Source organism: Perca flavescens, chromosome 14 (genome assembly GCF_004354835.1).
Source record: "Perca flavescens isolate YP-PL-M2 chromosome 14, PFLA_1.0, whole genome shotgun sequence".
NCBI lineage: Eukaryota > Metazoa > Chordata > Actinopteri > Perciformes > Percidae > Perca > Perca flavescens.
The window spans coordinates 16,802,385-16,826,142 of record NC_041344.1 but is presented as its reverse complement, the minus strand read 5'-3'; the positions used below and the strand labels follow the sequence as shown (position 1 = coordinate 16,826,142).

General features: G+C 39.9%; 3 protein-coding genes and 1 non-coding gene across 6 annotated transcripts; 3 read left to right on the top strand and 1 right to left on the bottom strand.

Annotated features, from left to right (window-relative positions):
- The first annotated feature begins 84 nt into the window (after positions 1 to 84).
- On the top strand, positions 85 to 8,592 carry pabpc1b (poly A binding protein, cytoplasmic 1 b). 2 transcript variants are annotated; one of them, XM_028596558.1, is made up of 14 exons: positions 85 to 823; positions 1,995 to 2,188; positions 2,702 to 2,817; positions 4,741 to 4,880; positions 5,017 to 5,111; positions 5,404 to 5,541; positions 5,919 to 6,014; positions 6,122 to 6,488; positions 6,606 to 6,716; positions 6,839 to 6,981; positions 7,111 to 7,195; positions 7,510 to 7,640; positions 7,935 to 8,034; positions 8,198 to 8,592. In XM_028596558.1, exons 1-13 carry the CDS (start codon positions 631 to 633, stop codon positions 8,025 to 8,027), a joined length of 1,902 nt encoding a protein of 633 aa, XP_028452359.1. In that variant the 5' UTR covers positions 85 to 630; the 3' UTR covers positions 8,028 to 8,034; positions 8,198 to 8,592. The 2 variants fall into 2 exon arrangements, with proteins under 2 accessions (XP_028452359.1, XP_028452358.1); XM_028596557.1 differs by having other exon boundaries at positions 6,836 to 6,981.
- LOC114568835 (small nucleolar RNA SNORA5) lies at positions 5,662 to 5,798 on the top strand. Its single transcript, XR_003694332.1, has one exon. It is a non-coding gene; the product is annotated as a small nucleolar RNA SNORA5 (small nucleolar RNA).
- A 222-nt stretch (positions 8,593 to 8,814) lies between the features above and the next one.
- LOC114567536 (type-4 ice-structuring protein LS-12) lies at positions 8,815 to 19,121 on the bottom strand. 2 transcript variants are annotated; one of them, XM_028596561.1, is made up of 5 exons: positions 19,106 to 19,121; positions 11,711 to 11,809; positions 10,023 to 10,091; positions 9,814 to 9,937; positions 8,815 to 9,158 (listed from the first exon to the last, which is right to left on the bottom strand). In XM_028596561.1, the coding sequence occupies exons 3-5, from the start codon at positions 10,069 to 10,071 to the stop codon at positions 8,951 to 8,953; spliced, it is 381 nt and encodes a 126-aa protein (XP_028452362.1). In that variant the 5' UTR covers positions 10,072 to 10,091; positions 11,711 to 11,809; positions 19,106 to 19,121; the 3' UTR covers positions 8,815 to 8,950. The 2 variants fall into 2 exon arrangements, with proteins under 2 accessions (XP_028452362.1, XP_028452361.1); XM_028596560.1 differs by lacking the exon at positions 19,106 to 19,121 and adding an exon at positions 16,549 to 17,075.
- lix1l (limb and CNS expressed 1 like) lies at positions 16,595 to 23,138 on the top strand. Its single transcript, XM_028596559.1, has 6 exons — positions 16,595 to 17,163; positions 19,473 to 19,636; positions 19,961 to 20,101; positions 20,621 to 20,716; positions 21,019 to 21,096; positions 21,889 to 23,138. The coding sequence occupies exons 1-6, from the start codon at positions 16,812 to 16,814 to the stop codon at positions 22,138 to 22,140; spliced, it is 1,083 nt and encodes a 360-aa protein (XP_028452360.1). The 5' UTR covers positions 16,595 to 16,811; the 3' UTR covers positions 22,141 to 23,138.
- Positions 23,139 to 23,758: the final 620 nt, after the last annotated feature.

Below are 23,758 nucleotides of genomic sequence, written 5' to 3'. Positions count from 1 at the left end.
GCCTTTTTTCAACTACACTGGAAAATGATTGGTCCATTTCGGTGACGTGTTCACTAGTATATATTAGACAACTTCCCAATGATTTCCTCCCCCTCAACCCCGGCTGTCAGTGCTGTGTGAGTGCGTGTGTGCTCCTGAGCTCGCTCGGCACACATTCTATAAAAAAAAAAAAAAAAAAAAAAAAAAATTCAAAACGTAAAAAAACCAAAAAATCATTTTTCTTTTTGTAACCACGGTGAAGCTGGAGTAGACATTCGAGGACTGGACGGTAACGTATAAGAAGGGGCAGCCTAACGTTAAAAACGAACGACAATTTTCTTCAGTCGACGTGTTACTGGTTCAGAAGCGAGGCTAAGTAACGTTAATTTGCTTTTATCATTGTGTCATATTTGAATGACAGTTTTAAATTAGAAGTCGACATTGTGCCATTTTATCATATTAATCTTCTACATTTGAATCAAAAACCCTTCAACTGACAAGCCAACAGTTAACGTTTAACGTTACCATCAGCATTCTGCCCCGAACTGACGTGACGTTAGTGTCTGTTGAGAACCAAGCATTCGAAAACTTTTTTTGTTAAGAAAATCCGGCTTTGACCGAGTACTTTGCTAGCCTCCTTGGCAAACGATAATGAATCCCAGTGCTCCCAGTTACCCCATGGCCTCCCTGTACGTCGGGGATCTGCATCAAGATGTGACCGAGGCCATGCTGTACGAGAAATTCAGCCCAGCCGGAGCGATCCTGTCGATCAGGGTCTGTAGGGACATGATCACCCGGCGTTCCCTTGGATACGCCTATGTCAACTTCCAACAGCCAGCGGACGGTAGGTAATTTATTAAAAATGCCGACAATAATGTGTTTAAACATGACAGGCGGTGACGAGTGAAAGCTAGCCTCTTACCACTAAGTTACACGTGACTGAGGCCGACATGTTGTCAGTAGACTGTAGCTAGGCTGTAGGTCTCCTCAGTTGAACCTCCCAGCAGTGGCGTAGCAGAAAAAGCACCACGCCTGCCTACCTGCCTGCCTGCCCCCATGTAATGTAACCGTGGACAGTAACTGCTAGCTAGCTGCCAGCTGAATACTAAATGCCTCTCTATCTCTGTTCTGTCAGGACAACACCCCAACTGTTCAGCCTAAAGTGCTGACAACAGTTTAATTAATTATCTCCCCAGAATGCTTGCCAGTCAACGTTGTTATGATATGAACATTAATCTTTTATTTGTAAAGAAAAAAATAGTAATTCCTAAAATTGTTAGAATATGTTAGCCCACATACCTAGAAGCCAAGTATTTATTCGCCACAAAACATTTTCTGCCTTCCCCTGATAGGAGCATATGTCTGCAGCCTTCTTGGGTGTGTTTCTGTGTGCTCTTGTTATCTGTCTGTGTATGTAACTGTTACAGTTTTATAATATCCTGGTAATGTCATCAATATAACTTGGTATTGTGTTTTGTAAACATTGTGTATATGTATTTTTATCCTTCTCTTCCTTGATTTGTAGTTATTCAATGAATACTTATTTATTGACACACTGCCAGTTTAAATGGCTTACTTGATAAAATACATTTCTTGTCCAATTACAGTATTTTAATTTTACCATAGAATAATAGTAGAGCTGTAACAAAAAGTAAACTTTATTAAATGTGTACTGATCTGAGTTGGCAAGCTGTCAGAGATTGCTAATCTAGTTGTGCTGACATACTTGTGACTGAAAAGGCTCAGTTTGAACCTCATGCCAGGGAAAATAGATAACAAGCAACACCTACTGTCAAGCTGCCCTGGAAGAAGGGACAAAAAGCAAGGGGACACCTTAAAGAATCAGCACATGTAAATCTGTTAAAATTGTGGGCCATCTTTTTCTTTAGACACTTGGCACAGTTTTTATTTGGATTCCCTGCAGCCCTTAAAGCTCTAGAAACCCCCTCAACCCCCCTCAACACTTGAAGATTTAGATATACTAAATCATCTAGCTCCTGTGTTTCTTCCCACAGCCGAGCGTGCACTGGACACCATGAACTTTGACGTGATCAAGGGGAGGCCTGTGCGCATCATGTGGTCGCAGCGTGATCCGTCACTGAGAAAGAGCGGTGTGGGAAACATCTTCATCAAGAATCTTGACAAGTCCATTGACAACAAGGCTCTATATGACACCTTCTCTGCTTTTGGCAACATCCTGTCATGCAAGGTAAAAGACTAGCGGCCGACTACCCTTCTTGTTGTATCTAACCTGAAACCTGGATGGTCACCGTCATTGTTATGTTACAGCCTTGTGAGTACAGGTGTCATTTGCATGCGTGTGCTTTGTAAATGTTCTAGATTTGTTTGCTGATGATGTGAAAGACATGCTCCAAAACTCCCCCTCCCCCCCCGAACAGTTTGTTTTGGTTTCCCTGTGCCCTAAAATCAAACAATGGTTTGTATGTCCAATAATATTAGAAATATCAACTGTACATTGCTTCCCAAAGCAACTCTACAACAAGTTATATTCATGGGAAGTAATAGATAGAAATTGGAGATAGGGTTTTAACAGTCACACAGTTGAAGAAATTCTGGACTTTCAGACTAGAAAGTCAGTTTCAGAGAGGGAACTATTATTATTTCAGGTGTGATCAACCAGGCAGGTCAGGTTTCATATACTGCATGTGTGTGTGTGTGTGTCTGTGGCTTAAAAGCAGCATGTGTTTTTTTCTCCTCTAAGGTGGTTTGTGACGAGAATGGCTCTAAAGGCTACGGCTTTGTGCATTTTGAGACTCAGGAGGCAGCCGAACGAGCCATTGAGAAAATGAATGGCATGCTGCTGAATGACCGAAAAGTGTAAGTGGATGTTTTAACTAGTTTTAAACTGTGGTGCATACTAATGTGTGAAATGGAGGAAAAAATACATTATTTTTATTTTTATTTTTTTCTCAATTACTCCACCTGGTCTGATTGAAGGTTGCACAATGATGCTTTGTGGCAAATGAAGACTACCCTATTATATGCGTAACTCCCTTTTTTTTTTTTTTTTTTTTGTAGTAAGCATGATCAGTTTGCGTACAGTAAAGGCAATGAGTCTGTTACCTTATTTGACAGAAATCTATATGCATTTGCCTGTTATTTCTGACAATTTGATAAACAAACAAAATTATTACGCTTGAGTAAATTAAATTACTCAAAATGAAACCCAAATCAACAAAATTGCTTAACATTATTAATATTAAAATACCACCGTTAAAATCACCGAGAGAGTCAGGCACAGGCTGACTCTGGACGGTAAAACTGAGATAAGCGCTCCTATTCAAGTTTATGTTCAGCTTTTTAAACTTTTTGTTTGGTAAATTGCTATTTTAACAGCGTCGGAGAGGCTTTGAAGTGTTTTTTTTTTTTTTCTTCTCAATTCTTATCATTTTGGCGCTGGTAGTTTTCCTTTGGAGCTGGCTAAAATGTCTTTGGGGGTTTGCCAAAAATTCCCCTATGTAGGAAAAACCCTGACTTAGAATAGGCTTGATGATGCTGTCGTAGTTCATACCGTAGACTGTATTTAAAGATGGATGCTTGACAGCTCCCCAAACTGAAGTCAAAACTTCTCAATTCCCCGTGGTGGTTGGCTGCAGTATAGGTCATAAACCCTGCCCCCTGTGTTTTAGCGGATGGGTCATGGGCCTAAACTAAAAAATTAAACTATTTTAGGTAGTTCTCATAACTTGATGTTTGTTCAAGTGTTCATTTTACAGATACATTTGGTTTTAATTAGTTTTTTGATGCTATAAAATGGGGTGTAATGTCATGATTGACCGGTGGGATTGACTCGCGTTTGGATGGGCGGGGCCTCAATACTGAGGCTCCACCGTCCGTTCACGATTGCACTAGTTTATATCCACAACGTTCCACTTCAAGGATTGCTCCAGTGCCGCAGGAAATTCCGCCGGATGCATGTCTTTTAGCTGATGTCCGTTTTCTTCCGCTTTCTTTGTGTTGGAATTTTAAACTCCGGTCTATTTATGCGGACTATGGTTAACTGCTCCTCAGATCTCTGCAGGGTAAATCCAGACAGCTAGCTGTCCAGTCTAAGTTTTCTCTTGCACGACTAAAACATCTTTTGAACGTACACGTTCCACCAAAACAAGTTCCTTCCCGAGGCTATTTTGCAGCAGCTCTGTGCAGATCTTGGCGCCGCTCATGACTATTGTGATTGGTTTAAAGAAATGCCAATAAACCCAAGCACGTTTTTCTCCCATCCCAGAATGCTGAGTGGACTCGCCAGACCCTCTTCCGCAACACTGTGGAGGGAAGGTCCGGCAATGCGAGACTAAGATTGCACAGACTCTGCCTCCAAAATTACAAGATGGCAGTGCCCATATCCGGGGTGCAAATTTCCATTTTCCTAGGATGGCAGAGGCATGATCTGCCCTACTGTGCCTCTGATTGGCTAGTACTGGTTGCCTTTGTTGGTTGAATTGGTTAGATTTAGGCATGAGGAGTGAGATTGGTTAGGGTAAGAATACCAGGGTAAGGCAATCGGAGGCAGAGTAGGGCGAGTCATGCGTTTGCCATCCTAGGAAAAGAAATATCCCATCCGGGACATTTTGGCTTCACTTTTTTACATTGGGAGGAAGTGGAGATGTGTAGTCCATTTTATACAGTCTGATTCATACAGTTTACTATACAACAGACACAATTAGCGTTGCAGTTTTAATGAGCATTTTAGTATTCCTATAATTGTTTATTAAATTTTGCTAAATGTCCATTTCAACACAGATTCGTAGGTCGCTTCAAATCTCGCAAAGAGCGCGAGGCTGAGCTGGGCGCCAGAGCCAAGGAGTTTACCAACGTCTACGTTAAAAACTTTGGCGAAGACATGGATGATGAGAAGCTGAGGGAAGTCTTCAGTAAATACGGTCAGTCAGGGTTTCCATATTTCAGGTAGCTCTTTGAAATTAGCCTGCTCCTGTTCATACATAAACAGTGTTTTCCTCTGCTGTTAAACATAGGGTGTAGAATATAGTCCCTAAAGTTCATCTCTCTGTTTTCTAGGAAACTCCATGAGTATCCGAGTCATGATAGATGACAGTGGAAAGTCTCGAGGCTTTGGGTTTGTCAGCTTTGAGAGGCATGAGGACGCCCAGAAGGTAAGAGTTGTACCACCTAGAAACGTCCAGCATTTTTTTTTAATACCGTTAGAACCGAAAGGAATAGAGTACAACTTTATTGTCCAGTCGAGGCCGGAAAATCTTCTTTGGTCTCACCAAAACAGATAAAAAAAAAAAAAAAATCAGATTACAGATAAAAATGTTACATCAATGCAAACTTGCACAGTGTACAATATTCTTTCTATGGTGGAAGGTGCAGATTAGTGCAGTTTATACATTAGGTTTATTGCACTAGGTATAAAAGGTTGACTTAGTTTCTTGTTTGCTACAGGCAGTGGATGAGATGAATGGAAAGGAGTTTAACGGCAAGCTCATCTACGTTGGCCGTGCCCAGAAGAAGGTGGAGCGACAGACGGAGCTCAAGCGCAAATTTGAGCAAATGAAACAAGATCGCATGACTCGCTACCAGGTCCATTTCCGCTTTCAAATTCACAAGGCCTTCCTGCGCCAAAATAATGCCTCATAGTTATATAATAAATCTATTCCAATCAATCCCTTCACTTATATCATCTGGTCAATATTGAAATGCTGCAGCTTTGTCAAATTCAGTGCTCCCTCCTTGGTAGGTTGCACTGGCCAAAATGGCTGCAACAGTGACTCTGTAGTTCATGGGCCCCACTTTTCTTCACCATGGATTCTGGGGATAAATATGTATTGCAGACAAATACTTTAGATAAACAGTAAAGTGACATTTTTCAGTCCATTTACATTGGATTATTTCTGCCTAAAATGTAGTGTTTTCCAAAGAAAACACAAATTTTAACATTACGTTTGTCTTATTTTTAGGGTGTCAACTTGTACGTCAAGAACCTTGATGATGGAATTGATGATGAACGTCTGCGAAAGGAGTTCACACCGTTCGGCACCATAACAAGTGCCAAGGTAGGAGCTCAGCTGTAAATCTTCTGTAATTAAAGGTGGCTCAGAAACCGCTTTAATTCACCGGTGTCCAGATTCCTTCATCAGTTCCATCTGACTCTCACTCTCAGGTCATGTTGGAGGGCGGGCGCAGCAAAGGTTTCGGCTTTGTCTGCTTCTCGTCCCCAGAGGAGGCCACCAAAGCGGTGACCGAAATGAATGGGCGCATTGTAGCCACTAAGCCGTTGTATGTGGCCTTGGCCCAGCGGAAAGAGGAGCGTCAAGCCCACCTGACCAACCAGTACATGCAGCGCATGGCCAGTGTGCGTGCAGTACCAAACCCAGTCATCAATCCCTACCAACCAGCCCCGCCCTCCGGCTACTTCATGGCAGCCATACCTCAGGCCCAGAACCGCGCTGCTTACTACCCAGCTGCTGGGCAGATGGCCCAGCTCCGCCCGAGCCCACGCTGGGCCAACCAAGGTGTCCGGCCACAACGTGAGTATCTTGTCCCTTCGGAATTGTCCTCATTTTGTATTTTAATAGAATTTTAAAAGCCCATTTGTTTGTAGGCTACTTCTACATGAAGCTACTATGGTTTTTGTTTGTTCATAGATTTCCAAAACATGCCGGGTGCTATGCGTCCCTCAGCACCACGCCCTCAGACCTTTGGTGCCATGCGTCCGGCCTCCCAGGTGCCCCGCATGATGTCTGCCCAGCGTGTCGGTCAGTCACCTATACTTAATTAATAGTCTAACTGCACATCAAATACAGTTCAACTGTGTGGCTAAGCCTGCTACTTGTGTCTTTGCGTTTCTTAATGTCCCCGTTGGCTTCTTCTGCAGCAGCTCAGACCATGGGTCCCCGGCCAGCCACCGCAGCTGCTGCAGCAGCCGCTCCTGTGCGTGGAGTCCCTCAGTACAAATATGCCGCAGGAGTCCGCAATCCCCAGCAGCACATGCCTGCTCAGCCACAAGTCGCCATGCAGCAGGTAGGAATGCACATTAGTTTTTTTTTTTTTTAGGCCAGACTTGCTGACCAATTCTGCCCTCCACATGAGGAAAACGTTGGATGTGCATTCAAAATGGACTTTTTTAATTCCCTGCATCCCTCCCCTCAGCCTGCTGTTCATGTTCAGGGACAGGAGCCTCTGACGGCCTCCATGCTGGCCGCTGCTCCACCACAGGAACAGAAGCAGATGCTGGGTAAGTGTCCGCAAGAGCTCTTCATGACCACATATCATGTTAGCTTGACATAACATTCATCCCCTGCCTCTCACTGGACACTGTATGTCCCATACCATTTCAACTTTTTTTTTTTTTTTTTTTTTTTTTGTTCCTCCTTCATGCAGTCTGTGCTACCTCTATCCCCAGCTAAGAAAACCATACCACTACTATACCTTCTGTGCTGTATATTGTTTATAACCCATGTATTTACATGGTGTTGTCTCAGCAACTGGCCCTTTGGGGATTGATGATTACATTCTGTATTAAATCCTCTGTATCGGTCACTCCTCTAGGTGAGCGTCTGTTTCCACTGATCCAGAACATGCACCCAAGCCTGGCAGGGAAGATCACTGGCATGCTGCTGGAAATTGACAACTCGGAGCTGCTCCACATGCTGGAGTCCCCAGAGTCTCTCCGCTCAAAGGTACTTAAGTTCATTAATATTGACAATGTTCCTTTGGTTGTTTCTCTGAAGAGTTCACCAGGACTAAATATAAAAAAGGACAGCAAAGTGCAGAGAGCACTTTCTGTTCTTAATATAAATGTCCCGGGAAACATTTCCACCAAAGGATGTGAGTTTAAGTGCAAGTATGCATCTTCACTAGTTAGCAGCCATTTTTAAGATACAGGAAAGGTGGATCTTGTGAAAGCAGAGCTCTTTTGAAATCCCACCATGATGTTGCGGTGTTGCTAACATTCAACAACTTATTCTTCACAGGTGGATGAGGCAGTGGCTGTTCTTCAGGCCCACCAGGCAAAAGAGGCGGCCCAGAAGACAGTGCCAAATTCAGCTGGTGTTCAGAGTGTCTGAACCTAAGGTATGACTAGTTTTAGACAGAGCTATTTTAACAAGAAGAGGACAGTGTTGACAAGAGATTATGCCTTCTCATGATGACATTGCCACAATAAAAAAACTGAATTGCCTTCTCATGATGACATTGCCACAATAAAAAACTGAATTATTGTCTTTTGTTTTCACAGGAGTGGGGAACCTCGAGACCAGCTTCACCGATGGACAAAAAAATGAACAGTGAAAAAATTGAAAATACACAAAACAAAGTAAAAAGAAGTCAAATGATATAAAAAAAAAAGAAATACCAATGGAAACAAGTCTCCAGCCAGGTCTATAATGAACAGAAACACCAGGCCTGGTGTGCTGAGTTAAAAAGGAAAAAATACACAAAAAAGAGAAAAAGTTAAAATAAAAAATGATCAGTTCATGAGGGGTTTTAGAGAATTCTGTGGCAAAGTAAGATTGAAAGCATTCCTTTCTGCCATTTTATCCCTTTTAAATGTTTGAATGTTTGGGCTGTAGAGGCCTATTATTGTCAAATTTCCCTTGACCTTTGCTTGCTTAAATAAAAATTATAAAATAATCCGTATGCGTCTGTTGTTGGTTGTTAGTGAAATTACAGATACTGACAATCGGCCTGTTCCTAATAACTAATACCACTATTACCATCTTGATAAGAGTTTCCGAATGCGTTGGCCTAATCCAAATAATTCAGAGCTCCAATGGTAAAGTGTCACACACACACACACACACACACACACACACACACATAAATAAAATTGACATAGTGAAGTTGTGTTTCAAGTTTAATTGTGCTTTGAGACAGAGATGATAATGTCAACAATCCCTGAAACACATCTTAGGCTGTTGTACTTCTTCCTCCACTTTCAGGCCAGCCATCAGATGCAAGATGGTGGTGTGGTGGTACATTTGCATCTCTCTTAGTTGCCGATGGTCTTGGTCTGCTCTGTCAGCTTCTGGAAGATGGACTCCATTTGCTGCTTGAAGTTATCGACCTGGAGCGGAGCCTGCACGTTGGCGACCAGGGGCTTGATCTGCTCCTCGACGCTGGCGGCAACAGTCTTCAGCTGCTCCTGGATCTGAGCGACCAGGGGCTCCAGCTGGGTTTGCTTCTCCTCAATGAAGGTCCTGTGGAGTAGAACATGATAAACCACCATAGGTAAAAATCAGAAATGCACCCGTTTTACCTGCACATTACAGTGCTGTCTCTGTTAGCATCATGTATCCTGGGCTACTAAAAATCAGGTCCAATTTTTATTGTATATAATATTATTATTATTATTACTGATGCAGTAACTACTCCATATACAGCTTGGTAGTTCAGTATATAATGAATCCTATTTCATACACTAAACATACATTATGTTAAATTTTCGGTAAGTTCTTTCCTTCTGAAAGTACAAGTAAAAAGTAGCATAAAATGAAAATGCTAAAGTACAAGTAGTACCTCGAAGTACAATACTTTAGTAAATGAACTAAGTTATGTTCCACCACTGCATTTACTCAAATTGACCTCACTTAAAGACTGACATCTAATTTAATCTTTCACAACCAACCATCCAGTGCTAATGCTGAAATATTTTGACAGGTTTTTCTGTGTGGATCTGTGCATGCCCCTCCATAAATATTGAGATGTTGTAGAAGTTGCAACTTGTTGATTGGCCTTTAACAACGGACAAGGTCCAGTGTGGTCAGCAGCAAGTGGGTTTGCATCATCGTGAACGTCAGTCATGACTAAAGCGTGACTTTGCGTGTAGAGGCGTGGAGGCTTCGCTGTACTCACTGAGCCTGGTTTGCCAGGTCCTGGTTGCGTATAATCTCAGTCAGGTCCTGAACCATCTTGTTCTTCATCTCCTCAAAGTACCGACCGAGACTTTCAAGATCGGAAACATCTTGTGCAAAGCTTCCTGTGGGTTTACAAAAACAAAAAAAGTCAGTAATTAAGTAAAACTGTAATAAACAAAATAGTTAAAGTAAATGTGAAGGTCATACCTTGTGCCAGAGCCAGCAGAACAACGGCTGCAATAAGGGAGAATTTCATGGCTGCTGAGTGGAGTAGACCTTCAAAAACAAACATTATTTTATTATTCTGTATGGTTAATGATGATGTAACCTGATGTCAATATGCAATATGTCTCATTTTTTGCTATTTGGCAATTTAAACTTCCCTTACAATTTTCCTTTTTAAAACCAAAAAGACATCTAGCCATTAAGATGTTTAATGAAGTTCTTTTTTTCTGAAGTTGAATGTAGGAAGGCCTCCTGTTGCGCAGTCAGATGTCTCACTAATTAAACATTCTCACATTTTCTAGGAATGCCAGCTCGGCTTTTTTGTCATGAGGTAATAAAATAAATATCTTTTAGTCACCGCATGTTTGTCCAAATGCCCACGTATTAACTTATAAACTGTATCTGGCTTATCAGAGACATTGTGTCCACAGATCCAGGACAAAGCTAGTACGTGACCCTTGAGTTTGGAGTAATTTATCACAGATACAGTATGTGTTCCCAAGGTTACATAACAAACTTCTGTGTTTTCAATCAGTTTTATTTGTCACATGAAATCGTACTGGGTACAATTCCAGTGAAATGTTATCCCATTTCATTGCTTTGATTTAAGAGCAGAAAAACTAACATGATTTTTAAACCGCTACACCCCAAATATACACATCTGTTGTGGGAAATAATATGTTCATAATGTTCTGGCCCATATCGATTAAAGGCTTTTATTTTTGACCATCCACTTAGGTGCCTGGAATGGAATGTGTTCTACCACCACTAAAAAAGTTGTTCCTCTTTAAAATTAAAAAGATTTTTTTTATAATTTACTAATAAACTGAAAAGGAACTTATCACTTCCATTAGTTTAGTGTTAATTTAGACTATGCTGGATACTACTGCTTTAAACTAAACACCTCAGTGCTGAATGTTTCATTGGTTCATTTATTTAATCTTTTTGACCTTTAATTAAGATTGAATACAATTAAAGAAATAAAATAAAATAAATGGACTTGTCAAAGGTCATCCATCACAGCAGTATGGATCACATGTAATCCATACTAGTGTCACAGCTAAGTTGAATGGCATATTAGTTGTAAGTCTAGATAGCAGGTTGCAACATGTTTGGGAATTTGGCAGTAATGTAAAGTGTACAGCACACTGTTTAGCACATATGGGTTGCAAAAAATAGACACGACAACAGGTACATAATGATTACCCCTGTTCTGTCGTTAAACATGATCTTTATATATTTTGATCTAGATATATTTTTTAGTGTAGCCTACAAATATACCAACATGTGTTGCTGCTTTTGAGCTTTGTGTGTTGTCCCTGAAGAACCTCTGTTGCAGATGATGAAACTAAACTAAGAAAATGAAATTAGCGTGGATAAATACATTCTAAGATCAAAACAATAGATTGAAAGGGATTCACACTTTCGGGAGCAAATCCTACACATAGCTGGTTGTTTTCCTTTCAAATGTATTATAATTCAATCCTCCCTTTGCCATCAGTTTCCTCATTAAATCATAGTCATACTAAGTAACAGTTTACTTTAAACTAGTTAAATTTCAGTCTTAAGTAACAATTGACAGTTTCACATTCAAAATACTACTAATTGTTTCAGTGTATCAAATGCAGTTTAAGACCATAAGAAAATAGGATTAACAGACTTAGACTCACCTGTAGGGCAGGAGAATTTGGAGCGGATGGTGCCTTCCTGTAGGACTCTCACACTTCTTATAGTCCCGCATGGTGATGCAGCCCTGTCGCAATGTGAATCTGATTGGACAAGATAAAGACACAAAACATTATTGGATGTTTGTGCCGTTAAGGGAATCACAGCACCACTGACCCTTGTTGCTCATTCTGCCACCTGGGCAAACTAAACCAAAGTCCAACAGTCCCTCTGCTGACTGTCTAACATCAGTGTGCATCTTATCATATTGATTAAATAAAACACTTATTCACCGGTAACAGCATCACCATTGTGACAGAACTTTTGATATTGCCTCGTCATCTTCAACAGATAGACAATTTTTTTCTTGTTTTTACTCTGCATTTCAGTGAACTATTGGTTGGTGGTTGTAAAATATTTTGTAATTCATATTTAATGTTAAAGCATGCACTTTGTCACTTTTGTTTAGAAAAGTGACTTATAAATTATTATTATTATTATTATTATTATAGAATCAAACTTGATGTAGATGTTATGTGCTCGTTTTCAGTCATTTACTTTTTGAGTTTTTATGGTATTTTTGTATAGCACTAATGAGCTCTTATTAACTGATTGAGGTGATCTGTGTTGTTTTAATGTTGAGTTATGAGTATTTGTATTAAAGTCTGTCTAGATGTCACAAACTAGGCTACAAATGCTGCAGTATGTGGCAGTAGTCCATGATATGTGACTGTCCCAATAAAAATAAACATAAAGATATAAAAATGTAAGTTTCATTTTAAGGGAATCTATGATCACTCCTCAGAGATCATTTTAAAGGCATTGACAGCTTTTTAACAACACAGAAAAAAAATCATTATATTCACAGAAAAGCATTCTTTCTTGGTAGCCATGCAAACAGCGGCTCTAGGGATAACAAAGTCTGTCCATCTGTCGGTCCGCCAGTTTTGGTGCAGACTGAAATATCGTAGCCTGTTAAACTAAGTGTTAAATGGACTGGCACAACATGTGGTACAGACTTTCTTGGTGTCCAGAGGATGAATCCTAATGATCTCCTGACTTTTCATCTAGCACCTCCAGCATGTTGACATTTGTATTTTTTAGTGAAGTGTCTGAACAACTATGGGATGGATTGCCATGACATCTGGTACAGACATTCATGCCCCTTAGGATGAACTGTAATCACTTTGGTCATCCCATAACTTATCAGGTCAACATTACAATGAGTCCAGTACCTGCACAACTAATGACATTCCAATCAGCCTCAGCTGTACTTTGTGTTTTGTGTTGAACGTTAGCATTTAGCTCAAATCAGCTGCTTTAGTACAGCCTCACAGAGCTGCTAACATGGCTGTGGACTTTTGTTTTCTACTTACTTACTTATTATATATACCTTGATCTTTAAATATGAGGATGTATGTCTGCCTAAATAGTTATTGAATTAAGAGGTATAGACCAGTCTCCCGTTTTAGTAAATACAAAACCTTTTCTTTTGACATTTAAGACATATTAGTTTAATTTAATTGACAGACAGAAAGTATATGATTGACAACTATTCTCTAAAATATTGTTTTTTATTTAAACAGAATGGTCTCTGTCAGCTATCCTTATGTATGACACTCATTCATGTGGATGTAAACCTTCTACCTTTGGTTTACATCCAACAGGGTGTTATTGCTACTAGTCTATCTTTATGGCTGTTGTAAAGTAATAAAGTAATTAATTCTCAGCCCAAACTCCACCCCAGTCAGTAATTAACAGTTCAAGACAGGCGAGAAATAGGAATACGGGGAAAATACCAGAGAAGTGAACATAAACAACACAAGCTGTTTAATAAAACTTTAACGGCAATCCTATGAGTCTCTTTTTATCTAGTGGGAAAGCCCTGCACTGGAGTTTTAAAAGGCAGATTTTGACTATAAAGCTTAGATCAAAACCAGATGTGGGAATGTATTCTCTCTGTCCAGAGGCTGTTCACCATTGGCCTGGACTCCCCTGGTGGAAACAGCTAAGGTTGTTTACGTTTCTCAAACCCATCCTCTAAAAAAAAAAAAAAAAAAAAACTGGCATGCAAGGCAGACACGGACGAACCTGAGCAGCTACATATAAATGTTGCAGCAGGAGGAGGTGGTAAGAACAATTTGGTATAGAACAAAAAACGAGAAGACATAAAGCTGAGAAAATTGTGTCGTTTTGCTGAACATTAACTGAGGACCTTTATTGTACAAAGAGCAGTGCAAAAACCTGGAATGAGTGCTTAATTATATTATTGGATTATTATTATTATTATTGTTGCAGTAACATGTAGCATTTTAATGTTTTGTCTGGAGCTAATTGAATCATCTTTTAATATATTTTATAAACTAATGTTTTTAATCTGTAAAGTAACTAGAGCTGTCAGACACCAAGATATTACTTTTATACACACATAGTGGAACATATAGTCATATTGGTAGCCTTGATGTAAAAAAAATCTCATTACAAGTTAAAGTCCTGTATTAAAACACCCTGTTAAGTAAAAGTACAGTATTTTTAGTATTATCAGCAAAATGTACTTAAAGTAGGCTACTGTTTCTGCAGAAAAATGGCCCCTGTGACTAACACATTGCTATATATTACATTATTAGATTGTTTCTAAAGCATTAACGTGTAAACAGCCCTTTTCTGTTGAAGCTGCTTGATGTGGAGCTAGTTTGAACTATATAGTACAGTTAAGTTTAGTCCAGTGGACCCCAACCTAGGGGTTAGGGCCTCCTCAAAGGTTCACAAGATAAATCTGATCAATCGTGAGATGATTAATGAGGCCGGAAAGAAGATTTCACTTTTTGGAATTTGCTCCAATCTGTGCTTTTTGTGAATTATTTGAGTATTTTACTTCCTTTGGTTTCAAATTGTTATTTAACTAAAACCATCTGAGAGGTTTAGAGGGGAAATGTCTTTTGGCTGCAACTGCTAACAACTCATAGACCTACTATAACGTCTGCAATCGTTTTTATGTAAACTCTTAGTAGCTACAGCTGCCAGGTAAATGTAGTATAGCAGAGTAAAAAGTACAATATTTGACTGACTCTGAAATGTAGTGGAGTATGAGTGTAAAGTAGCATAAAATGGAAAATCCCAAGTAAAAAAAACTCTAAATTGTGTTGAAGCAAATGTACTTTCCACCACTGGATTCTGTCAAAGTCAGACATTTGACAGGTCAACTTACTGTGATGAGAAAAAAAACATGTTTAGGCTTACTGTTAGTTATAATGATAGTAATTTGATCAACAGTGAGAGAAAGAAAAGATAAAAAGAAATGGGGGGAAAAAGTAAATGGCCCTGCCAAGCAACAAACACACACACACACACACACACACACACACACACACACACACACACACACACACACACACACACACACACACTAAACAATAAAAAACGACTTGAGAACAACATCAGTGGCTAAATGTCACAGCTGCATAGCTGAGGTTATACTGATGTAATGAAATGAGAGCACGCCCTCCAGTGAGCCAAACATTCATTACAATTGTCACAAATGAGTGATTTTCCTTTCTGTTGTGTTTACGCTAAGGTAAAGAACAGGCCACATCTCAAATGTTAGATGTATGTGAGATGTGCTGTCCCTCGTTCTACTTGAATTGTTTTTGAGTTTGTTGCAGATTCAGCTTTGAAAAAAAGGGTACTGTTTATTCAAATGCTCCACAGTTCCTCCTCCACACTCATCTGGCCTCAAACCAGACCACAGAAAGAATGAAAAATTACACAAGCTCCAGAAAGTCGTAAAAAAACATCTAGGAAGCTCAAGAGGAGGTCCCATTTCCTCTTCAAGTCTTTGGTGGTCCACTAACTCAAATAAATCCCAGTTACTTCAAACTTTCCTTATCTGTTTCAAAGGAGGATAATCATTGTTTTTGCCCTTTTATCGAGTAAACTGAGCTACTCCGTTTCCAAGTTTTAATCACATGCTTCAGGCTGCAGAGCTGGAGCTGTAACCCACTGTAGTTGTACTCTGTTGGTGCCAGAGAACAGGGGAGGCTCAGATTTCTTGGCTTGATATTTCTTTGACTTTCCACTGCTGCATTCACGTGCTATAGAAAATGTCGTAGTTAAGACACATAATAACTGAACACTACATAGCATAGCGAAAAAGTGGAATTTTCTGATGCCCGTCACCAAAATGTGACATTAAGGAGTTCGTTATTTTAAGGAATTGTATCAAAGCATTACACTATCTGTTTCCCCATCTTTGCCATTTGATCATTTTAAAGGGGAATTAAGTGAATTATTACATTGTCCGTTTATATTAGCAATCACTGCAACATAATTGGAATATATTTGGTAGCCTACAGTTTATAATTGAGTCAAATATTAAAAGGTCTGTTTTTGCCAATGAGATTGACATATTAATTGTACAAACAAAAAACTATCAGAAATCTCTGGTGATTAACTGCAAGCTGTGTGCTGCTATGTAGTGCAATTTGCTTATATATGTATAGAAAACAGCATCACCAGTTATGGCCTCAACAGTAACCGTAGAGTAGGCCTACACTTTTCTTACCTAATGTCAATAAAAAAAACATTATACACTTTACAAACTGAACTAACGCTGGCCTGAACTACAATAACTAAGCACACCATTCACACAAACAGGCTACAAAACAAAAGCAAAAAGATGCGTAAAATATTAGCACACAAGCACACTTCACCTGCCTACAACAAAGCACACAGTTGACTAAAAAACATCCTACATCCATTATGTAGGATGTAGTAAAAGGTAGTTAATGCAATAAAACCACAGACATCAATGGGTAAACATGCAAAAAGTGTGATGGATCGTTACCATAGAATATGTAGAGTACGAGGGGTCCTTGAAGGCATCACTTGACTGACAATCCCGCAGTCTAATCCAGAGAGTGAGGATGCACGGCGGCGGTGATATATCGAATGAACATCGGCTAACTACTTCTTTCGGCTGTGATTGACAAAACCCTGCTAACACTTTGTTCACCCAGTCCTCAGAGACCATTTTTAAACCTGAAACCGCTGGGTTGATCGGTACGGCTTTAATCCAGCCTGGGATTTCGCAGACGTTACGTTGGGACAATGGAATCTAACGTTATGCCGGACAGTATCCGCCCTCAGAGGCTGCAGCCAGGCATTGGATTCGGTTTAGGACCGACCGGGACCCTCCGCTCCTCTCTCCGGCCCGGGGTTACCGTCCCCATCGCGCCGCTGTTGCCCTCCCCGGCCTCTCTAGCCGCTTCGTCCGGGCCTCCTCCGCCGCCGCCTCCGCTGCAGCTCCACAGCCTGTACGGCGGTATCGGAGCGGGGCTGGGGCTGGGGCTGGGGCCGGGGGCTACCGGCCACTGTAACCCGGGGAACCCGGCGGTGCTGAAGGAGGCGGTGGAGGCTGTGGTCCGCAGCTTCGCCAAACACACGCAAGGTTACGGCAGAGGTAATGTCTAGTGGTGATAATGTTCTGCTCAATGTGGAGATAATGGTGTTCGTTTGTGTATTATAGTTCAGTTTAAACTTGGGGAGTTTTGAAGAGCAGAACACCACTTTTAGCTGCGCCATTTGTTTGGAAGTCGATTAGAAAAAAAACAACATGCTGCATTCCTGTAATATTCATGTTTAACTACACAGTCTCAAATAAACCGACTTTATATATTGTTTCACAGTGTATTAAGGTGATTATTAGCTATTGCAATATCACCATAATGTTTCTATACGGAATTAAAGTTTTCCTTTGATGTTTTTACAGTAACACTGGCTTCACTCACTTCAATACAGGATTAAGTACCACAGCTCTGAGGGATTACATTTACGAACAATAAGCTATTATACCTATATTATTGCCACATTAAATTCATATTGTTTTTCACTGGACACGGTGAAATACTGGTCCTGTAATGAAAACTACAAAATACTAACAACAAAAGAAAAGCAGGGGCTTTTCACGTTGTAAGAGGCAAAGATGTAGGGTAAAATCAGGTTATCGACTTTTTATGGAGCAAAATAGAGTTCATCCATCTTTTTATATTTAAAAATATCTTGAGTATTATCCAAACTGCACCTCTTAGTAAGTACCAGATGGAAGTTCTTTGCGCAATAGCCTATTTTTATTTTTTTATCGAAAAAAACTGAACTGTGATGTTCTGAAAATATATATACTTTTTGCTCATATTGAATAACTCTGGTGGTCATAGTTTACCGACTTTTTTATTTTTATCTTTTAGTTTATCACTACAGCACACTGGCAAGGGCTATGCATAAAACTATTAGACCAAAAGCTGCTAATGTTGGCTGTTAGTGTTCCTGTCTGCTGCTAATAGGATTTATTTCTAAAAGATTGTCCCTCTGTGCTCCTGACTAAAAGCCTATTCCCTCCTCTAGGCTACTTAACACCGTCTACTTTGGAAGCACAATAAAGACTGTTTTATCAGGGTTTTATGTTTTTGTCTTAATGTAGCTCCAATTATGTGATTTACTCTTGGGAAAAACCATGTCATTTTTGGACATTTGGCAGTAATTACTTAATCAACATTATATTGTAATTTGAGTTTTCTACATTTTCCTGTGGTATAGTTATAATTATGCCATTAGGTGTAAGGCTTTAATTTTCACAGTTGGAGTCTGCGGCAGCACCATTGTCACATGTATATCCACTATATCCCAATATTTCCTGTCGTTCTATTTTATCACTGTCCTGAACCCTTTAGATAGGCCTACTTAAAAATAACTTTGTCAGGGTCTGGATTTGGTTTGTTGAGCCTACTGTGGGTGTCCCCTAATCAAGGGAAAAATACTAATGCAATTATAATAATAATAATAATAATAATAATAAAATAAAAATGTCAGTAAAATGTAATGCATATTCTGTAAATCCCATGGCTTATCATACATCTAGTACCATCTCAAATTAACCATTGGAAGCATATGTATGATGAAGAATATGTTTGACAATGTTTTAAACGGAGTACACAATGGAGTCATATTTGCTGTGAAAGTAATATCACAGAGAGCAACTTTCACTGTTAATAGTTATAGTTATAGTTAATAACTGCTGTTTTCAATTGCACATAATTAATTTACTTTTGATTGGCTAACAACAGTGAGAACAGTTTATGGTGAGCACTTTACTTTTACACACAGCAATAACAACATATTTGGATTGCAGTTTAGTGATTTATATATCTGATGTCAGAATATATCTTGGCTTGTTTACAGAAGCCAGAATAGTCACAAAGCTGCAGCCTTAAAACGCACTAAAACGCACTGATCGGGCTCCAGACTGTACGTGAGCGATAAACAGGCTGCTTGTGTGAGAGCTCAGCAGGAAAGTGGAGGGAGCTAACAGGAGTCAAACAGTCTTGAATAATGTTGGCTGTACTCACATCTCCCTGCAGATCCAAACGCAAATAATCCTTTCTGACTCAGCTGCAGATTTGTACTGCTTTTCTTTGTTGTTGTTTCCTTTTAGAGGACAGGAGTCTAACTTTCTTACGTGAGCGCATAAAGTGTAGAGTTGAGGGGGGTGTTTCTTTAAGCAGCTCCTCTTCTGTGATGCAGAATTTCCTCTGAGCAGCCACCTAAATATTTACAGGAAAAACCTCTGGCATCCTTGAGATGACCTTCCGTCCACCCTTTCCATCTTTGTTCTTAGAGAGGATGTTGAAGAGCACAGTCAGGGATTAATGGCACTTCAGAAAGTGTTGATATACCACACTGTGACGAGGCTTCTTTTATCTCTGTGCCCTCCAGTAAACGTGGTGGAAGCTTTACAGGAGTTTTGGCAGATGAAGCTGACCAGAGGGGCCGACCTGCGTAACGGAGCTCTAGTTGTTTATGAAATGGTCCCATCCAGCAGCCCTCCATATGTTTGCTATGTCAGTCTTCCCGGAGGCAGCTGCTTCGGAAGTTTCCAGGTACCTTGTCTGCATTTTCTTGGCATGATTGTGATAAGATCATCACAGAGATGGAGTTTTCTTGGGTTTTAAAATAGTGATAATTGGTGCATGTTGCAAAAAGCTTTCATACTAAACGATTAATGTAAGAAAAATGGTCACTTAACTGCCGTTTTACAAGCTTACAAAATTCCAACATGCTTATAACCACAACGACGCTCACTGTACTACACATAAACGATGGCTGTCTTTATCTTTTTGACTGCATATCTGTATTTCTGATTGTATCTGACCACTAATGCATGTTTTCTTCGCTGTTCTTTTCTGTTCTCTGTTTTCTGACAGTTCTGTCCCACCAAGGCAGAAGCAAGACGCAGTGCGGCCAAGATTGCCCTAATGAACTCTGTTTTCAATGAACATCCCTCCCGACGCATCACAGACGACTTCATCGAGAAAAGTGTCAGTGAGGCCCTGGCATCCTTCAATGTAAGTTGGGTATAATAGATTAAAGAAGGTTGTGTGCCTAAGTCCTTAACTGTCATTCAGGAGGAAGTGAGGTCACAGTATATCTGCAGTATGTTGTGGTGATAAATGAAATGAAAGAAAAGAAAATGTAGGTCATGCAGTTTGCAACATGCACATGTCTATTTGCAGTACAGTAAGATGTTTTAAAAAAGGATGCGCAATTTGTACCAATAATTGTCAGTTTGAAAAGAAAATTAAGGAAGATTACTTTGGCATGAATTGCCTCCTAAAATCTTCCACTTTTGCCAGGGTTGCTTCTACATAAAATTCATTGTAAACCACGACACAAAATCTCAGATTTCAGAATTTAGATATCATTATTTCAGGCCCCCCCCCCTTACCAAAAATGTTGCGTACTGCATACAACATAGATTACATTAACATTAGATCTTTTTTACATATCCTCATTATTTCAAGTATTTATCAAACTGTTGTCTGGGCCAACACAAAACCCTGACATTTACTAGTTGTTGTTTCCAGGGAAACAGAGAAGAGGCTGACAATCCCAACACAGGAATTGGGGCATTTCGCTTCATGCTTGAGTCCAATAAAGGAAAATCCATGCTGGAGTTTCAGGTGTGTAAAATTCAGGAATGTCTGGGTCGTGTTAAGTAGCATTTTATGCTACCCAAACGCACCAGGATAGTGTGAAAATAGCTTTGGCAAAGTTTGAGCCCAGATGCTGTGTTAAAATGTTTTGCATGCACAGAGCTTGAATGTGCATACGCACAATATAACAAATAGAGACCAGATACGTGTTTTAAAAGAGAAATTATGGAAATCTGAAGGAAGCGCGCTTGGTTTGCAGTACTGAGTAGCTACGTATCGAGTATCCTGAAGCGAGCTTCATAATTCCTGCTGGTTTGGTTGTGTTTCAGGAGCTGATGACTGTGTTCCAGCTGCTGCACTGGAATGGGAGTCTCAAAGCCATGAGAGAACGACAGTGTTCCCGACAGGTATGGTCATTCATCTCACGGTTGGGTTTAATTATGCAAGTGCATCAAGTTTCCTAAGCAAACAAACTCTGAGTCAAATCTTTCCCTACATGGTGTGACTGGTGGACAGAATAAACATTTTTGGGAGCATTGCTGGACAGCAGCGGTGAGCTGGAAAATATCATCACTGTAGAAGAAGAGCATTATACTTTTTTTTTTTTTATTAAGATTATTTTTTGGGGCTTTTTATGGCTTAGAAGTGACAGGATAGGGGAAAGAGAGAGAGAGAGGGGGGGGGCGTAAAGGGCCTTAGGTCGGATTTGAACCTGGGCCGCTGCCAAGGACTACAAACTGCCTACCAAAAACATTGATTTAAAAATAATCTCTACTTGAGTTATAGTTTATCCTCTTGGTGTACAGCCAAATCTACTTCTACTTTCCCATTTTAATTCAGGCTATCTGCCGATATTGATCCAATACCTGTGCTCTCTCACCACATTTGAAATCAGTATACACTGTGTGGAATTGGGATCAAAAACATGAGGCCAAGGATCGCTGTGGTGCTAAACACTTATATGCAACTAAACTGATAACTGATAGCTGAAACACTGAATTTTAGAATGCCAAAGAAACCATATTTAATGTGGCTCGTCGTGTCTGGCAGATATTCAATCTTCCTAATAAAGAAATCAGTATCACCGCCAATATCTTATGACGCTTTATATTCTTTAGCCACGGCCAAAGATTTACTGAAATCTCACTAGATCTTCAGTTGGCAATACCACAGTTTTCTGTCTCTTATTTTATTTGCAGGAAGTTCTGGCTCACTATTCCCACCGGGCTCTGGATGATGACATGCGCACTCAGATGGCCGCCGACTGGGTAAACCGAGAACAGAGTGTAGCGAGCACTATTGCGCAGGAGGTGGCGTCGACGGAGAGAGAACTGGAGGACGCCAGGCTGGCAGGCAGAGAACTGCGTTTTTACAAAGAGAAGAAAGATATCCTGATGTTAGCTGTGGGCCAGCTCAATGCAGCCAACACTGCCACACTGCCCTCACACTAAACCTGCCGTCCATTGTGGAAACATTTCTTCACACTCCGTAGGATTCCTGGTAACAGTATTGCTCGCGTCATAGATATAAAGTTGCTTCATCTGAACTTTTAGGTTTTGTATCATGTGTGTGTTTTTTTTAATTTTTTTTTTTTAATGAGGATCAGGTAATCAGGCCTTGACTTACAGTATGCACATCCGTGCATAAAACCAACACTTGCCGCTATAGCCGTTACCTCTTTGTGCCTCGTGATTACAGGATAACCGTGCTTTTTTTTGTAAAAAATGACCTGTAAACTTGCTTGGCATTCCAACTGACTGGGGTTTACATGTTCTTTCATTATTTCATACTGAAGTAGACCTACAGAAACACAGCCTGCCTTTCATCAGTGAATGTAATGGACAGACGTTAATATGACACATCAAACCAAGCACAATTGATCAAGGTATGGATCATCAAAGTTAGTTTCTTTTGTGTTTTGGGCGTGTTTACTTGCATATAGTGTTTTGGACGGTCAATATTTTGGTGGTCAAATGTAAGGGTCTTTTCTTTTTATGTGAAGACTTTTGATGGTTATTTTAGTGTACATTGTGTGCTTGGTAACCGTGACACTAGCTGAATGTATATTTTCAGTGTGCTATCAACTAAAGGATATGCAAAGCGATGCCGTTTACCATTTAGACGATTGAATTACTCTTGTGATACAGGTTGTGTTTGTCATGTGCTTCATTTAGAGGAGTTCAAAAGGGTTGTTGCTTGGTAGACTAAAAATGTAGGTCGGGATCTCAGCAGAAACAAAGAATAGCGGTGATTGGAGATAAAATGTGAAGGCCAAAAAAAAATGAGTTGAGGGATCTTTTTGTTTTTTAACAAGCTGATTCATTATGTGTGAGACATTGTAGTCAATACAAAACAGTACCAGCACTTTCGGTTTATGTATTTTGTGACATACTGGAAGCAAAATCTGTTTGTTAGCAGGGCTGGTGTATGTCAATGGGCTAAAACAATGTATGTAACTCGCACTTATCACCTTTCAAATGTTTTTATGTTGAAGGACCTGATTTTGTTTATACTGTAAATGTGATATCTTCATATTTCTCTATGTATCTAAAATGTATTGAATACATTATACGGATGAAGGCATTTCAGTGAGTAGCCTTTCAAAGACCCCATGTAATGGAAGTGAGAGTTTAATTGATAATGTGTGGCTCTGGTTGGATGGAAATGTGGGCAGCGAGTTATGCAAGTTAAACAGCAGGAGGGCTCATTCTCTCTGCTGAATGCTGGATTGTCAACAGCAGAAACTGATTACACTAAATTTGGGGAGATGGTAAATAGAAAACAAAGAAGCAGAGATGGAGTCAGATCCAATTTTATTATTGTATTGCTGTGTCTCTTCCCTGGGATCATTGTGCCTTTATGAAATTGATAGCATGCACCAATTAGACATGTAAAAAAAACTCAAAAGTTTCATTTCATTCAATGAGGTCTTTAAAGGATGTTCTACTTTGCTTTACAATGTGTTTTTTTGTTATTCCATGTTAAGGTAAAATGAGAGATTACATGATATATAATTGTTACAGTACCTTAAAGGAGTAGTTCGACATTTTGGGAAATTTGCCTTCCACT

What these genes read in the sequence shown, in the direction of transcription:
- pabpc1b (XM_028596557.1), top strand. Translation starts at nt 631, where the DNA reads ATGAATCCCAGTGCTCCCAGTTACCCCATGGCCTCCCTGTACGTCGGG. An exon ending in CTTCCAACAGCCAGCGGACG is followed by an intron (nt 824 to 1,994) that starts GTAGGTAATTTA and finishes TTCTTCCCACAG; the next exon opens with CCGAGCGTGCACTGGACACC. An exon ending in GGAACAGAAGCAGATGCTGG is followed by an intron (nt 7,196 to 7,509) that starts GTAAGTGTCCGC and finishes TCACTCCTCTAG; the next exon opens with GTGAGCGTCTGTTTCCACTG.
- LOC114567536 (XM_028596561.1), bottom strand. Translation starts at nt 10,071, where the DNA reads ATGAAATTCTCCCTTATTGCAGCCGTTGTTCTGCTGGCTCTGGCACAA. An exon ending in TCTGCTGGCTCTGGCACAAG is followed by an intron (nt 9,938 to 10,022) that starts GTATGACCTTCA and finishes GTAAACCCACAG; the next exon opens with GAAGCTTTGCACAAGATGTT. An exon ending in GACCTGGCAAACCAGGCTCA is followed by an intron (nt 9,159 to 9,813) that starts GTGAGTACAGCG and finishes TCTACTCCACAG; the next exon opens with GACCTTCATTGAGGAGAAGC.
- lix1l (XM_028596559.1), top strand. Translation starts at nt 16,812, where the DNA reads ATGGAATCTAACGTTATGCCGGACAGTATCCGCCCTCAGAGGCTGCAG. An exon ending in AGGCCCTGGCATCCTTCAAT is followed by an intron (nt 20,102 to 20,620) that starts GTAAGTTGGGTA and finishes TGTTGTTTCCAG; the next exon opens with GGAAACAGAGAAGAGGCTGA. An exon ending in AATCCATGCTGGAGTTTCAG is followed by an intron (nt 20,717 to 21,018) that starts GTGTGTAAAATT and finishes GTTGTGTTTCAG; the next exon opens with GAGCTGATGACTGTGTTCCA.